The sequence below is a fragment of the Rhinatrema bivittatum genome, chromosome 1 (assembly GCF_901001135.1).
Source record: "Rhinatrema bivittatum chromosome 1, aRhiBiv1.1, whole genome shotgun sequence".
Classification (NCBI taxonomy): domain Eukaryota; kingdom Metazoa; phylum Chordata; class Amphibia; order Gymnophiona; family Rhinatrematidae; genus Rhinatrema; species Rhinatrema bivittatum.
The window spans coordinates 273880912-273897053 of record NC_042615.1 but is presented as its reverse complement, the minus strand read 5'-3'; the positions used below and the strand labels follow the sequence as shown (position 1 = coordinate 273897053).

General features: G+C 44.6%; 1 protein-coding gene across 1 annotated transcript in view; it reads left to right on the top strand.

Annotated features, from left to right (window-relative positions):
• The window catches only part of CPXM1 (carboxypeptidase X, M14 family member 1), a 186056-nt gene that overhangs the window by 103580 nt on the left and 66334 nt on the right, over positions 1–16142 (top strand). Inside the window, exons 6-7 of the mRNA XM_029594938.1 lie at positions 9308–9458; positions 14701–14789. Coding sequence (XP_029450798.1) covers positions 9308–9458; positions 14701–14789 — 240 coding nt within the window. The remainder of the gene's footprint in view (positions 1–9307; positions 9459–14700; positions 14790–16142) is intronic.

Genomic DNA, 16142 nt, shown 5'->3' with positions numbered 1-16142 from the left:
AGCCCCCTCTCACAACAGATCCTGCATCGCAATGAAGATTAGATCTAGAGTAGTCCCCCCCTTGTTGGTTCTGGGACCAGCTACTCCTTGGAGCAGTCATTTACTGCATTAAAAAATATAACATTTTGTTACAGTATTTAAAATATTTTAATGTCACTCATAACTTTAGTTCTGAACGGTTTTATAAGATAAACAATTCAATAATAAGTAAAAACAGGTTACACAAAAGGAAAGGCAACCTATCACATCAACATACCGTTTGTGATGGCAAACCCCGAACGACAGCATATAAAAACCCACAATAAATAAATAAGTAAATAAATAAACATCTCCAAAAAAAGACTTATCCCTAGTATACCCTGATAAAACATTTACCCAATCAATATTGGGGTAATTGAAAACTCCCAATAATATTGTGTACCCAAATTTGTTAGCTTTCCTAATTTCTGTTAGCTTTCCTAATTTCCTGTTCGCATGTCACTTTTCATACTGGCCAGGTAGATGGGAGTTTATCCCCACCTCTACACTATTTTCCCATTATGGAATTTCTATCCATAAAGATTCCACAGTGCATTTTGTCTCTGTAGGACTTTTAGCTTGACTGTTTTCCATCCTTACCAACGTAGCACCATCCCTCCACCAATTTGATCTGGCCTATCATTCCAACATAATTTGTACCCTGGTATCTCATTGTCCCATCAGCTATCCTCCTTCCACCAAGTCTCTGAGATGCCTATTATGTCTACAATCTTCATTCAGTGGCCATTCATTCCAACTCTCCAGTCTTATTATTTTAGACTTTTGGTATTTGCATTCAAAAAATTAATGTTTTTTTAATTGTAATAACACCTGCCTAGTAGTTGAAATGGGCAATTTGGAATCATTTATCTCTGTATGCTCTTTATTTAAATGAATAAAGGCTATCTCTTTCTATTACAATCTCTCTATCAGGGTATTCTAATTTCACCATTATGCTAGTAATCTTTTGAAGATATCTCATTCCAACCACAATTTTTTACCTTGATCTAGATTAAAAATCACTCTCTTTTATAAATATTATTGCCAGCAGCCTGGTCCCACTCTGGTTAATTTAAAGTTCACATCCTTTTGGAATAGGCTCCCATTTCCCAACAACCCTACCTATGAAAAGGCAGCAATGCAAATATTACAGTGGGTCCTAAAGCAGAATTACTGTTCTCCCCAGAAGGAAAGTAAAGTAGTGGTTAGAGCAATAGGCTGAGAAACCAGGGAACAAAACCTGATTCAAACAAAGACATCCCTTAATGACCTTGGACATGGTGCTTTATTTCTGAGTGCTTCAGTTACCCTGTAGATTATAAACCCTTAGGGGCAGGAAATTGTTGCACCAGAATCCTAAAAATGCTGTAAGCCACCTTGGAAAGGTGGGCTAAAAATCCAAATTTATTATTAGCAATGAACTCATTCCCTGTTGGAAAAACAGAAGATGAACTACACAGAATACATATTAGCAGAAAACCTCAGATTGATCTCTCTCTCTCTCTCACACACACACAGACACACACACACCTCAGCCCCTCACCCCATCCCTCCCTCTCTCTCTCATTCCCTGCAGGACAGGAAGGTAATTGGGAAGGGCAGGATTAAGGGGTAGCACGACCATTCCTTTTCTGCTCTGTCCATTCTCGCCTCCCTTCCTGTTCCCTGTACACTGCCTGGGAGAGGAAGGGCTGGAGCAGGAAGCAGAGGGCTGGTCTCTGATGCCAGAGTCATTGGGGAAGAGCAATGGGTGCTCATGCACTACAAAGTGCATGGTGTTGCCCCCAAAATTGCTTCAGTCTAGGTGATCGCTTAGTCTGCCTAATGGAAGAGCCCGTCCCTGGGTTAAAAGCTTGTAGGTTGTTAAATATGCAACGATCTTTCACCAGTGTTGAGGGTGGGCAATAGTCTAATCAACCCATTTCTGTGAGTAAAACACAGCTTTACCCCCCTGTTTATTAACTGCCTATAACTTACTTCAGCAGGAACCAATATAGCTAGAGAGCAAATGTTTTGATAGTTGGCCTCCCTTTAGGTTTCCTTGGCTGATATCCAATTTTTTTCCAACTTAACAGCTGCGTTTTTAAAGTACTCTTTAACTGCTGCCCATATTCCTTGTAAATCTTATTCTGCAACAATCTAAGCACATCCTACAACACTGTCAGGGTGTTATTTTTTCAATGGCAGAAAATACTCTTGCACTTCCTTTGTAAGGCTTTTAGAGTTGTGCTGGCATTAGGCTCCATATCAGGGTATTGCGTTTTCCTTTCTCCCTGTATGAGTTTATAGTCCTGTAGAAGCTGGAAAGCACTGTTTTTCATTATCTTCAGAGCACAGGCCAAGAAAAGGAGAAGGAAACTGAGTCACTAAACTGAATGAAGCCCATCAGTTTCTAAACCCAGCGGACTCCTAGGGGACCAACAATTGGAGTCCCTGGTGGGCACTAAGCTTGCAGCTTGCTTGCGTACACAGCTTTATCTGAACGCAAAACATGCTGGTACAAGACATTTGATATTGAGGTCCAGGTTTATCTTTTGCAGACAAACAGGGCAAAAAAAAGTGCAGAAAAGCTCACACGTCAGCCTGCTTACAAAGTGTCCTACTTTAACAAGAGCTAAAGGTATCGTTTTGACATAAATTAATAATTAGTAAATTCTGCGGAAACACACATTACAATGGCTGGGAACATGCAGCAGCTGGTAAACCTTGCCCTGGGGTTTAGTCTTTAAAGGGTCAGGTAGCCCTGAGTTCCCCCCCTTCTCCACTGTGACAAATTCATTGTCCCCCAAAAAATGTCGCCGCCTCACAATTGTCCTAGCATAACTCCCTCCCCCAGTTCCCCCCCCACCCAAGTATTAGGCATCAGCCCAACCCCCATCACAAGTCCTGCTCACCTTCCAAACTGTATTTTTATTTAGGCTTGTCAACCGCTTTCTCCCCCAAAAGGGACCCAAGAAAGAATCCACCCCTCCCCGAGCGCACCTCTTACCGCAGGCCAGACAGACCAAGGCCTTCAGAGGCAGAAGCAATGCCCCATAAATCGTTCCTCCCTCGCTTCTGCCGAATTCAAAATAGCGTCAACTGACCCTCGACTCCCCTTTGTCCCATCCCAAAATAAACTGCAGTACTAGAGTATATTATACTGCACATTGCACGGGGAAACGTTTCCAAAACTTAGGCCCCTTTTGTATGGGTAATATAGAGCTACTTGCCTAAAGGGGTCTATTTACTAAGCCACGGAAGTTTTTCCGTCAGAGGGAAAAATATCAGGGAGGTTGACAAAGCCGCGATGCTTGGGGCCGCAGCTTTCCTCACGGGCCGATACAGTACCGAAACTTTTCATAAACTGATGCGGCCTGCAGACTTCATGACAAGCCATGTTATTAACATATTAATGAGCTGGTTTGCATGTGTTTGCATGCAAATCAGTTCTTTCTAATATCCGCATTGCACTGAGTTTGGGGGGGGGGGGGGGGAGATAATGAACAGTATTTGAAAAACTGCATGTTATCTGTGTATTAAGATATTTTATGTTCATTAACTGCTGTTTACTATGTGAAAAAGCCCTAACTCTGGACAATGATTGACATGTCACCCTTTAAATAGCCCTTAAAGACCTTCCTGTTTAGAGATGCCTTTGACTGATGGACTAAGCACCTCTGTTGGGCAAGTCCATATCTGGCTATCAGGAGCTTTTTGTTGCACTTTCACCATTTGCATTTCTATTTGTATATGCAGTTTGCTAAAAGTTTTATTATGCACGTTTTAATTGTAACCCACCACCCCGAACTTTGGAGGGTACAGGATAAAAATGCATTAAACAAATATTAGTAAATGAACCCAAAGTCTGTCATATCAGGGTAAGGGGATTTTTAGCTGTCTGAAAATCCATGTTTGCTTTGGTGGCGACCCCCCTGGCCGGCCACTAGATGTCCCTAGTTCCCTACCAGTTAAGGACTTCAGTAGCTAGAAAGGAATACCAGTTTTCAGCACCTCCCCCAGAGGGCTGTCTGTAGTGGGCGGAGAGGTATAGCTGTGGGATTTGAATTGGGATTTTGTAGAGTGAAAGTGCTCTTTACAGTTTTTTGCTCCAGAGTGGGGGCCTGTCCCTTCACTAAGTATATTTTGGGGATTATTCCTCTCTGTACACTCCCTGCCAGGTTGCTTGGTAGAGAAAGAGACTTTGTTAAGATTTTTACTGCTTTTGAGAGTAGTTTACTGGAGTGGCCATTCCCCGGATCCGGAGGCTAGGACACTGAAGATCTGCCAGCTCCCTTCTAGGTCAGAGAAGGGCTGCAGTGACAGTAGCACCGCCAGAAGTGGTTTTTCAGGACAGCTGAGTGACCTGTTTTTCCCTCTATTAGGGGCCGATGCAATACGGTGCGCTCAGCCGAGCGCACTGTGTAACCCGCTGTCAGACGTGGGATAAATAGGCGCTAATCCACCTCCTAATGCAATAGGGGAATTAGTGCCTATTTAACGTGCGTCCAACGCGGAGTGAATGAGATAGCGCTCATCACATGCAAATGCATGTGAATGAGCCTATTACTCATTCACTCCGCATGCAAAAAGATAAACGTGAGTCTCAGACGCACATTTATCGCTCAGATATTAACGCCTTCCTGGAGCAGGCATTAATAGCTGAGCGCATTGAAAAGAAATACAGAAAAGCAGAAAAAACTGCTTTTCTGTACTTCTTTTTTAAAGTAAAAAAAAAAAAAAAACTCAGCAAACCGCCGAGTTATGAAGACTGACGCCGGTAAACTCGGCATCGGTTTTCATAACCAGCCGTCTGCCAGTAATGAAAATGGCCGCCGATAAACTCTTCATAACCGGCAGCCGCGGCGGGTCGCGTTAGCAAGGAGGCGCTAGGGTCGCACAAGCGGGCGCCATGCGTGCCTTAAGAAAGCGGGTGCTGAAAAGTCAGCGCCTGCTCTCCGCAAAGATTATTGCATCGGCCCCCTTAGTTAAGAGGAGGGATTTTTTTGTCATTCCTCCTCTCAGTTGGAGACTGGAAAGGCAGTGTGCCTGATCTCTATCAGCTACAAGACTTCACCCTGAGACGTCCAAAGAAGGGACCGAGGTTGGAGAGAGAGGAAAGAAGACAAAATTGGAGACCCACTTCTGGACCTCCCCCGGGACACAGGCACAGGCTGGGTGAAAGGAAACCAAGAGTGGACTTGGGTAGGACCCATCTATCTTCAAGGGGGCTTCCCCCAAAGGCTGGGACTGTACCTACTCAGTACAGGAGTGATAGACTCATCACCAGAACCTGAGCCAGATATACTACACAGAGAGAAGTCGACACTCATCTGTGATTTCGGTTTTTGCACAGCGGGCATAGATCTAACCTCTATTGAATCAGTAAATTATAATTTGAACACTCAGTTCTGTGTCCTGTTTCATCTGTCCCAAGTCAGCATCTCTACAGAGAAATCTTCAGATACAAAGACACACGCTGTGACATATTTATATCATTGCCCGGGCCATCAGCATCAGCTTTCCCCCCCCCATCAAAAGGACCCACACCTTAGGGATCAAGGAAGGGACAAACATTAACTGTAAAGACAGACCCAGAGATATAAACTGTTTTATGTGTCCTTGAATTGAAATGCCACTTCCAAGAAAAGCGTTGCATTTTCATAACACATACACATTGAGCCACAAAGAAAAGAGGCATAGTTGGAAAATGTTCACGTGCATTTCAAACGGAACAAATCTATGTGCATATTAGGCTTCCTGTGAACACATGGTGTTTTATGCCACTATTTAACACCATGTTTAGCTCTGCCTCCCCACAGCAAAAGGCGGAGCTAAGCCACACACCGTAGCAATGCTCAGAAGCGCTGCTTCACCCTTCTGCCACCGCTCCATCCCCGCAATGGCCTTGATGCTGCATTCAGACGTACGGCGTCGTGTCTGCAGGAAAAGAAGCGTCGGCGTTTCCAGTTATTGGCCTGGCTGCCCGGCCGGCGGGGGCCCCATTCCTGCATTCTCCCCTCCGATGCCATTGTGACTTGTACCGCGGTGCTCACGGCAGTTGCGGGGACCCATTCCCCTGCGTGGGCCCCCGGTGTAGCTGCCCACAGCACCCCCTTCCCTCCCTCAGGTACCTCCGCCCCTGAGAGGACCCTCTTAAGCGCTTGGTGAAGCGAAACAGGAGTCTGCGAGTGTGTCTTGAAGGGGGATTTAACGCTTGCCTAGGGGAAAGAGAGGAGAAGCTTCGGTTTCGTGCTTTGAAACAACACCATCGTCAGCTTCTAAACACTATAAAATGAACGCCAGATTCTCACTTTGGAAACATGACAAGAAAGCAGAAGAAACTGTGTAACCTTTAGACAACATGTACTGTTCCCATGCTGTCGGTCTTCGATCTGAGCAGTACCATAGTAAAATTTAAATGTTTAGTCTCTTTTTCCCTCCCAGCACGTCAAGCGTTGTGGCTTGATGCTTGAGTCAGCAGTTATTAGCAATACCGGCGGTGCACTGCAATGCCAGATGTGAGACAGAACTGCTGTAAAACAGACTGAAAGCAACGAACATCAGACAAAGTCAACCACAGGGAATGTGAGGTGCTCTCCCCCTCTCTAAGAAGAATATGCGATGGTGTCTGCACAAACGTTTCCTGTAACTTGTGGGATCATTCAGGTTTAGGGTCTTATTTAGAAAGGGCTTTTTCCCTTTCTGTCCCTGTGGGGGGAGGGGGGGACGGACGGACTTTTTTATACAATAAAGACCTTAGAAGGTAATTTTGTAGCAGCCCCGCATAAATTACAGCAATTTTGAAAGCTGAAAGTTCACTTAAAAATTACCCCAGCAAAGTACACGCAGGCACGTAGGTAGTTTTGCTATGAAAATGTCTGTGCGTAGGTTTTAACATCGAAAAACCGAAAAACCCGGCCCAGACCTTGAAAGTTCACCCTCCGATCCGTACCCCTTGGATCAACTCAAAATATTCTCAGCGTCGCTTCCTCTGAACTGGCCCCACCTTTCAGAGCCACGTGGGCAAGCTTTCTCCATGGCCGGCCCCCTGCTATGGAATTCCTTGCCCGTGACACTAGGTAGCATGCCGGATCTCAAGATATCCAAAAGAGCCTTGAAGACTTCCCTCTTTAAAAGGCTTTTTTTATACCTCTGAATAAGGCGGCAACATATCCTCATCATCCCATCATGGGGGAGTATTTTTCCTGCATTGTAGCAGCTCTTGGTCCCACCCATTGCTTTCCCCCCTTTTCCAGTCTCAGTTTACGTTTTTAGCTGTTTGCTACGCTGTGTTTTAACTATTATGTATGTGCACTTGTGCCCTGCCCCGAACCTTTGGAGGGTGCGGGATATAAATATCTTTTAACTGAATAAATAAACCTTACCTCGCCCCCGAGCGCCCCTCCTGATCATAGGTGAAAGCGTGGGCATACAGGTCTCGTGCGTGCACTGTTACCTGGGCATCAGGCGGGCGGCTTTATGAAAGCACATTTCCATGGGTAAAAGCACTGCTTGGCCCGCAGAAATGGCCTTTTTAAATGACCGTCCCTATTGTTATGTGAGCAATTATTTAAAAAAAAAAAAAAATTTCCTGTCTTCTCATCACATCTGTGAACTGAAAGGGCAATTTTCAAAGTGTCCTCCACAGGTGAAACAGTGCTGTACCCGCAGAAACTGCTTGTTAGAAACTTGCTCACCAGATAGGCAGATAAAGTTGCACTTGTACGTCCTGTATGTGCGTACGTTTAATCACCTCCCCCAAATCCCACCCCTAGGCTTGGGGGAGGTGATTTTCAAGAAGCACGCATGTACATTTTTCTGCAAAATTTCTGCATACAAATTAGTAGATGCAATTGTGGGCTGGCAGGCACATAAGCTTGCTTTGAAACCTGGAGTAACTCATGCATGTCTTTATCAACTTTCTTATGCGGATGTTACAAAATGAGATATATGTCCAGCCCCAGCTAAAAGCGCCAGGCAAACCAAATGGCACAACTCAGCACTATGGGACCGATGCAATACGGTGCACTCAGCCGAGCGCCCTGCCTAACCCGCAGTCGGACGCGGTTAAATAGGCGCTAATCCACCCCCTAATGCAATAAAGGGATTAGCTCCTATTTAACGTGCATCCCATGCGGAGTGAATTGGAGAGTGCTCATCACATGCAAACGCATGTGAATGAGGCTATTACTCATTCACTCCAATTGCAAAAAAATAAATGTGCGTCTCAGACGCACGTTTATCGCTCAGCTATTAACGCCTGCCTGGAGCAGGCGTCAATAGCTGAGTGCACTGAAAAGAAGTACAGAAAAGCAGAAAAAACTGCTTTTCTGTACTTCTTTTAAAAGTAAAAAAAAAAAAAAACCCAGCGTCAGTGCTCACAACCGGCAGACTGCCAGTAACCGCGGGGTTGCGTTAGCGAGGAGGCGCAAGAGACCCTAGCTCCTTGCTAACGCGACCCCCTAATTATAATATAGCGTGGTGCCCCCCTTGCGGGCGCCATGCACACATTAAGAAAGCGGACGCTGACTTTTCAGCGCCCGCTTTCCGCGCTTTTTATTTTGCATCGGCCCCTATGTTAGCCAAGAGAAGCTGTCACCTAACATGGGAGCCTTCCCAAGACTAAGGAAATGCACTGCACGACGGTGCTTTCTGAGCTGTGAGAAGAGTGATGGGAACAAATGTCCAGACCTTAAAGGAAGGACTGGATATTCTTGATAGCAAAAGAGCAATCTAAATGTTAAAAAAATATCCACACAAACTATATGGGTTTGATTTTCAAAAGCATTTATGCACATAAACCTGGTTTTATGTGCGTAGAAGGGCTTTTAGAAAATTGCCCTGGGGTTTCTGCACACATAAGTACATATGAAAGTGATTTCACCTGTACTTTTACACATCGGGGGCAGAGTTGGGGCAGGGAAGTTATTTATTTACAGGACTATTTTTAATTTTTGAACGTCTGCGTGTACATGTACGTGTCACACCTTTGCAGCTGGTCCCAAGCAGACATAGATGTGTGTGCGTATGCTGCTGCTCAGGGCTCCGGGTACATCACTGTGAGAATCCGGAGTGAAGTCCATGTGTCCTTTCCACAGATTTCAGCCCTACACGAGCTGTTATAAATATACCTTATATAGCTAGATAGAGATATGTACAACTTAATCTAGAAATCCAGTCCTTAATAAACTTATATTATTGTTAGAGTGTGCCAAATCTAGATAGACAAGATCCACCATAGCTTGTTTTCTTTAAAGTTTTGAGATGGTTAGCTGCTGCTAATGCCATGCGCCCCTCTCTCTCTCAGATCTTTACAGGAAACACGGACACTGAGACTCCTGTCTTTAATGCCTTGCCCACGCCAATGATCGCACGATACATTCGAATCAATCCACAGACCTGGTTCGAAAATGGGACAATTTGCCTGAGGGCAGAGATACTGGGATGCCCACTGCCAGGTATTGCAAGTTTAATGGCTCACCCTTTTATTTATCTATGTGTTTATTTATTTATTTATTTGTGTCTCCTTGAAATCTGTTGACTACAATACTGTACCGCTTTGCGTCATGGTATCAACAATCATATTATGCTGTGCTACAGCCACTCCCTTCGATTAAAAGTGTGTGCCAGCCTCAGCGCATCATGTCCCCAGATAGTCAAAGGTCACCAAGAAAAAGGTAAGGAACAATTTTCAAACTTGTGTGGGCAGGTAAAAAGCATACAGGTGTTTATACCTGAGGATTTTGCACCCGTTTTCAAAGAGAAAGCACTTTTCCTTTGAAGACTGCCCCGAGAAAAAATAACCGCAGATCTTTGCACCTGCTTTTCCTGTGGATACCTTTTTCCAACCCAAATTATGCGCATTGCGTCATCTGCTCACCTGAGCCTGCCCTGGGAATGGCTCCGTGAAAATGAAAACAAATGCATGTGCACACAGTTCAACGTGTTTCCTTTTACCTGCGTGCATGCACGCTGGGCAAGTATCAAAAATCCCTTTTACCCAGGTAAACAGCCTTTTACATGGGTAGATGGCTTTTGAAAATTGCCCTCTTAGGAGTCGAATTACGCCCGGAGATGCAGGCCTCCGCAAATAGCCCTCGAATATCAGGTACTCTCCATGGTGTTTTGAAAACTCTAAAAGTTATTTGGATAGGCCCCAAAAAAGTTAAAGTTAGCCACTCAAAACACTCCATTGCTGAGCTCCACTCTGCCACCCGGTCTACCACCAAAGGGTTATTTACTCACTGACATATGCAAGTTTTTTATTCACCTCCTGTAGGCCTCTACTCCTAATATATTTACTCCTGTTCAGAGCAAGAGTAAGACCGGGCAGCTCTTTCTAATTTTAATCCATCCTATACTAGGGATGTGAATCGTTTTTCAACGATTAAAATTATCGTCCGATATTTTTAATATCGTCTTAAATCGTTATAGAACACAATACAATAGAAATTCTAACGATTTATCGTTAAAAATCGTTAAATCGTGTTAGTGCGCACTAACAGAAAATGATACAAATTGACACTTTCCAGGTCAGTGAAGGTCAGTTAGGAATGAATATGTATTCCTATTGGCTGGCTGTGCTCTTATCTATTGATGTTACCAAGGTTCCCACTGAGGTAATGGTTGGAGGGATGTGAAATGGAAACAGTTGGAAGCTTGACAAAAAAAGTAATGTGATGATCATTGCTTCCTGTGCATTGCATTATGTGCACACATTGACTCCAGCTTGGGGACAAGGCAGGTCTCCTTTACTGCACACATTGACTCCAGCTTGTGGAAAAGGCAGGTCTCCTTTACTGCACACATTGACTCCAGCTTGGGGATAAGGCAGGTCTCCTTTAATGCACACATTGATTCCAGCTTGGGGATAAGGCAGGTCTCCTTTCCTGCACACATTAACTCCAGCTTGTGGACAAGGCAGATCTCCTTTACTGCACACATTGATTCCAGCTTGGGGATAAGGCAGGTCTCCTTTACTGCACACATTGACTCCAGCTTGGGGAAAAGGCAGGTCTCCTTTACAGCACATTGACTCCAGCTTGGGGAAAAGACAGGTCTCCTTTACTGCACACATTGATTCCAGCTTGGGGATAAGGCAGGTCTCCTTTCCTGCACACATTAACTCCAGCTTGTGGACAAGGCAGATCTCCTTTACTGCACACATTGATTCCAGCTTGGGGATAAGGCAGGTCTCCTTTACAGCACACTGACTCCAGCTTAGGGACAAGGCAGGTCTCCTTTACTGCACCCATTGACTCCAGCTTGGGTACAAGGCAGGTCTCCTTTCCTGCACACATTGACTCCAGCTTGGGGAAAAGGCAGGTCTCCTTTACAGCACATTGACTCCAGCTTGGGGAAAAGGCAGGTCTCCTTTCCTGCACACATTGACTCCAGCTTGTGGAAAAGGCAGGTCTCCTTTACTGCACACACTGACTCCAGCTGGGGAAAAGGCAGGTCTCCTTTACTGCACCCATTGACTCCAGCTTGGGTACAAGGCAGGTCTCCTTTCCTGCACACATTGACTCCAGCTTGTGGAAAAGGCAGGTCTCCTTTACTGCACACATTGACTCCAGCTTGTGCCAGGGTTAGGGCACTGTGTGCAGGAAGATCACAACACCCCTGGTATCAGGGTTAGGGCACAAGTTCTAGTCACATTGACTGATCACATTACTTTTTTTGTCACGCTACCAACTGTTTCCATTTCCCATTCCCCATATACTGTCAGTGGGAACCTTGGTAACATGAATAAATAAGAGGGCAGCCAATAGGAATACATATTCATTCCTAAACTGACCTTAACTGACCTGAAAAGTGTCAAATTGTATCATTTTCTGTTAGTTTTTTCCGATTAGTGCGCACTAACTCCCGTTAGTGCGGAAAAAACGATTTTTAACGATTTTTTAACTAAAAAATCGTGCCAAACACGATTTTCTTCTCCTGCCAGACGATTTCGATCGTTAAGACGATAGCGCACACGATTCATGATAAGGGCATCAATAAATTGTCTCTAACCATATATCATACCATTGTAACCGTGATGCCTTATATGATATCAGTGTTTGTTTTATTATTTGTTGGTGGAAGGACTGTGCAAGAGCACACAAGTTTCAGTCACCTGCTCTGTTATTGTTTACTAAAACTGTACTCAAATCCATTTCTATATCAGAGTTGGTACATTCTTGCCCAATGCACCCTTGAGTTTGGTGGATATATTATGGATGTTATGGCCAGGGGGTATATGACAAAGTACATGATGGCAGTGAAAGACCAAAATGGTCCATCCAGTCTGCCCAGCATGGTATTTACAGTTGTATCCCAGCTGCCATTTTCAATGAAATCCCACACTCTCCAATTTAAAAAAGAAAAGCCTTCCCTGGGCTTTCTTTTAACCCTTCTCCTGCCAGACCTCCCTAATCACCCTTTGCTCCTCCTCTCCCCATCACTTATTTCCATCTTGTGATCTCTAAAGGAAAATGGGGCTCACCTCTAAGTTTGGAAGGAGCTAGGAGAGCTATCCAGGGTTTATTCGATATACCATTTTTATCGAAAGTGGTTTGAGATCTTATGTCAATAAGGTGAGGAATCGAGGTTATGAGTGTATGTGCGCGATATTCAGCACCAAAATTTAGGAGACTCATCTGAGAATTATTCCCAAATTTTCGGTACCTATCATTATTTGTACTTTTCAAAATATTAATAAGGTCTTAGATAGTACTGTTGTCAGAATAATGGAAGGTGGTGGGATTGCATACGGTGACCCTGGGCAGATACTTGCATTCTGCAATCCTGGAGCAGATCGGCATTTCCTAATGTACCAGATAAGTGGGAGGATTAGAGTTATGGTGGTTGGGGGAGAAAGGGAGGAAGAAGAGAAGGTCAGTGATTTAATACTTTGAACTGTTTGTCTAAGCAAAGGTGGGGAGCCCAGTGTCAACCCTTCAGACTTTTATTGTTAAATTATACTTGGAGAGGTTTACGGGGTGAGGGGACACTTGGCATGGTAAGGGGAACTTTTAACATTTTAGCTGTGGGTCGGGAAATCAGGCCTCAGGCCCACATGAGACTTTTTTTTTCAAGGTGTATGACCATTTGATTGGCTATATTCTTTTGAATATAGCCAGTCAAACTTAAACTTGTCCAGCTGGCCGGACACAATTGAAAATTGACTAACGGGCCGATACAGTAAAGTCCATGGGAGAGCAGGCCACTTTCCTGTGCGCGCGATTCTGTATTCAAATTAGGTCCGGCGGTAAAAACAGGTAAAAAGAGGCGCTAGGGACACTAGCGCGTCCTAAGCGCCTCTTTTTGGACAGGAGCAGCGGCTGTCAGCGGGTTTGACAGCTGACGCTCAATTTTGCTGGCGTCGATTCTCAAACCCGCTGACAGCCACGGGTTCGGAAACCGGACGCCGGCAAAATTGAGCGTCCAGTTTTCAACCCGCGAGCCGCGGGCCGACTTCAAATTTTTTTTTTAACTTTTTGTAATTTTCAGGACCTCCGACTTAATATTGCCATTATATTAATTTGGAGGGTGCACAGAAAAGCAGTTTTTACTGCTTTTCTGTGCACTTTCCCGGTGCCCGGAGAAATTAGCGCCTACCTTTGGGTAGGAACTAATTTCTGAAAGTAAAATGTGCGGCTTGGCTGCACATTTTCCTTTCTGAATCGCACGGGAATACCTAATAGCGCCCGCAACATGCATTTGCATGTTGCGGGCGCTATTAGGTTCGGGGGGGGGGGGGGGGGGGGGTTAGACGTGCGTTTTCAACCCCTTACTGAATAAGGGGTAACGCTAGCGCGTCGAAAACGCGCATCCAATTGCGGGTTAACAGTGCGCTCCACCGGAGCGCACTGTACTGTATCGGCCCATAAGTTAGCTGGATAACTTTACCCTGCTCTGGAAAGTCTTCATAACACCTCTGAATTTTCAGCAAACGTAAGCATATAGGTCTACTTTTGAAAATTCCCAGGTGTCCCCAGTACGTGCGTGCATGTACACGCGAGAAGTTACGCCTGCTCCTGAGCAGATATAACCTTCTTTGTGCATGTTTGCATACATGCTTTTGAAAATGGAAAGCGTGCGTGTAAATGCTTTCCCTGCCCCAAACTGTGCCTTCTGCAATGCCTACTGCGAGTGCAGAGAAAAAAGTATGTGCAAAATGGAGTTACACACACACTTTTCCCCACACACCCTGCCTCCCCGGATAATTTTCCAAAGCTGATTTACATGCATAGACCAAGGATTATTCGCATAAATCCTTTTTAAAATTACCCCCTCTGACAGGTGAAATTTTCAAAAGGATTTACACATGTAATTGTAACTACTATTGTAGCAATTTTCAAAAGCCCACCTACACGGGTAAAGTGCATTTACATGTAAAACCACATTTTAAGCGTGTAAACGCTTTTGAAAATCAGGTCCTAGTAATTTTCAAAGTCATTTCCATAGGTAAAATGGTAAATGGCTTGTTTATAAATGTATCTGTCCAAAATGCGGGTACATTTCTGAAAATATATTCTGTATGTGTCTAAGTTTATCTGGACTAAGTGGAGACATACCCGAGAGCAAAATTGGAGAGATCTTTGCACTTACACGCCCGATTTTCAGAAGTAAGCCCATAAATTTTCCTCTATAATTTCTCTTTGTATGCATCTCCTATTCTAAGATGCTTCATCCTGTTCATCTGTTCCCACACAGATCCCAATAATATCTTCTTATGGGAAAACGAGCAACAATCAACTGATAAACTGGAGTTCAAACATCACAACCACAAGGAAATGAGAAAGGTAACTGATATCCCGGCATCACAGGTCATTTTGGTACATTTTTGCTGTTAAACACTGCTGTAGCACTGGTGAGAAATGCTGGACTGGACTGCCAGCACTTGACCCTGAGACACTGTTAACTGCAAAACAGGTACAGCACAGGGGCAGGGGCAGGGGCAGTTCAAGCTTCCCCAGATTATTCTTCCATTAGCCCAGCGCTGCAGTGACCACCTGCATGAGAAGGGGATCCAGTCTTCATTCTGATTCTCTGGCAAGAGTATCAATTAGAAAATACATCTCCAATAACATTTCTGGTTAAGACTAGGCATTTGTCTTAGCTCCAGATCTTAAAATGTACCTCTTCTAGTCCTCCTTACTTTCTCTACAAGGTCTCAGAGCCCTAAAACTGTGGTGTCAAATGGTTGACCCCTCGCCCCCCCCCCACACACACACACACACACAATTTGATTGAACTTGACTAAGAAGTAAATCTGTCAAATACAGGAGTGCCAGTTATTTCTGAGTAAGACCATCATGCATGCCTTGAGTTTTCTAAGGCTATCACATATCAGTATCTACAATTACAGAATTTAATAAAGCACTGCCGTTGGTGTAGTCAGCGCCATCACAATGTGTACAGCACCACTGAAGGAACTGGGCAGAAGGATGACGGCACAAGGGAGAGTCTCTATCCAAAATCTGTTGTAGTGTGGTGATTAAGTTTACAACAAGGAACAAGTGTCTGTGACCAAAGGGGCCCATATGTGCTAAACTCTGGAATTAGAGATCTTGCAATAAACTGAGGTCAGGTACAGTGTGTCCAAAAGCCATGGAGGAAATAATAGTATTAAATGTCCAACAAAGCAAGATGAAAATGCACAGCAGAAGTTGCATTAGTTGTAGGATGAAGAGAATGCCCTGCTGCAAGCACTTATAAACTAAATGTAATGACCCTCCGGGGTTCATTACGAATATTGCCCTGGGTAACTCTTTTAGCTGGGGAAGGTAGTTAGGTTGGCCACTGAGAGGAGGTTCCATTCACTACAGCTCTCCCTTTGAGGGTGCTGGGATGGCCATCCCCAGGAGGTAATTTAAGCAGCTCTCTACGGAGAGATTGGAGGTAGTACCTTTGAGTTGAGAGTTAGGTGGCAGTGTTTTCTTGGTTTGAATTTTGGGCCTACTTGGAGGATCCAGGCAATCCCTGCTTCAGGATCCTGGGCAAGGTCAGGTTGTTTTCAGGGTTTGTATATTTTTCATGGTAGGAAGCCCTGTGAGACCCCTGGGTGTTGCCTGGAGAGAGGGGCACAGGATACCCTGTCCCTGGGGGTCCCAAGATAAGGAAGACCTGCCCCTCTGCAATCTCCTGGGAGGACT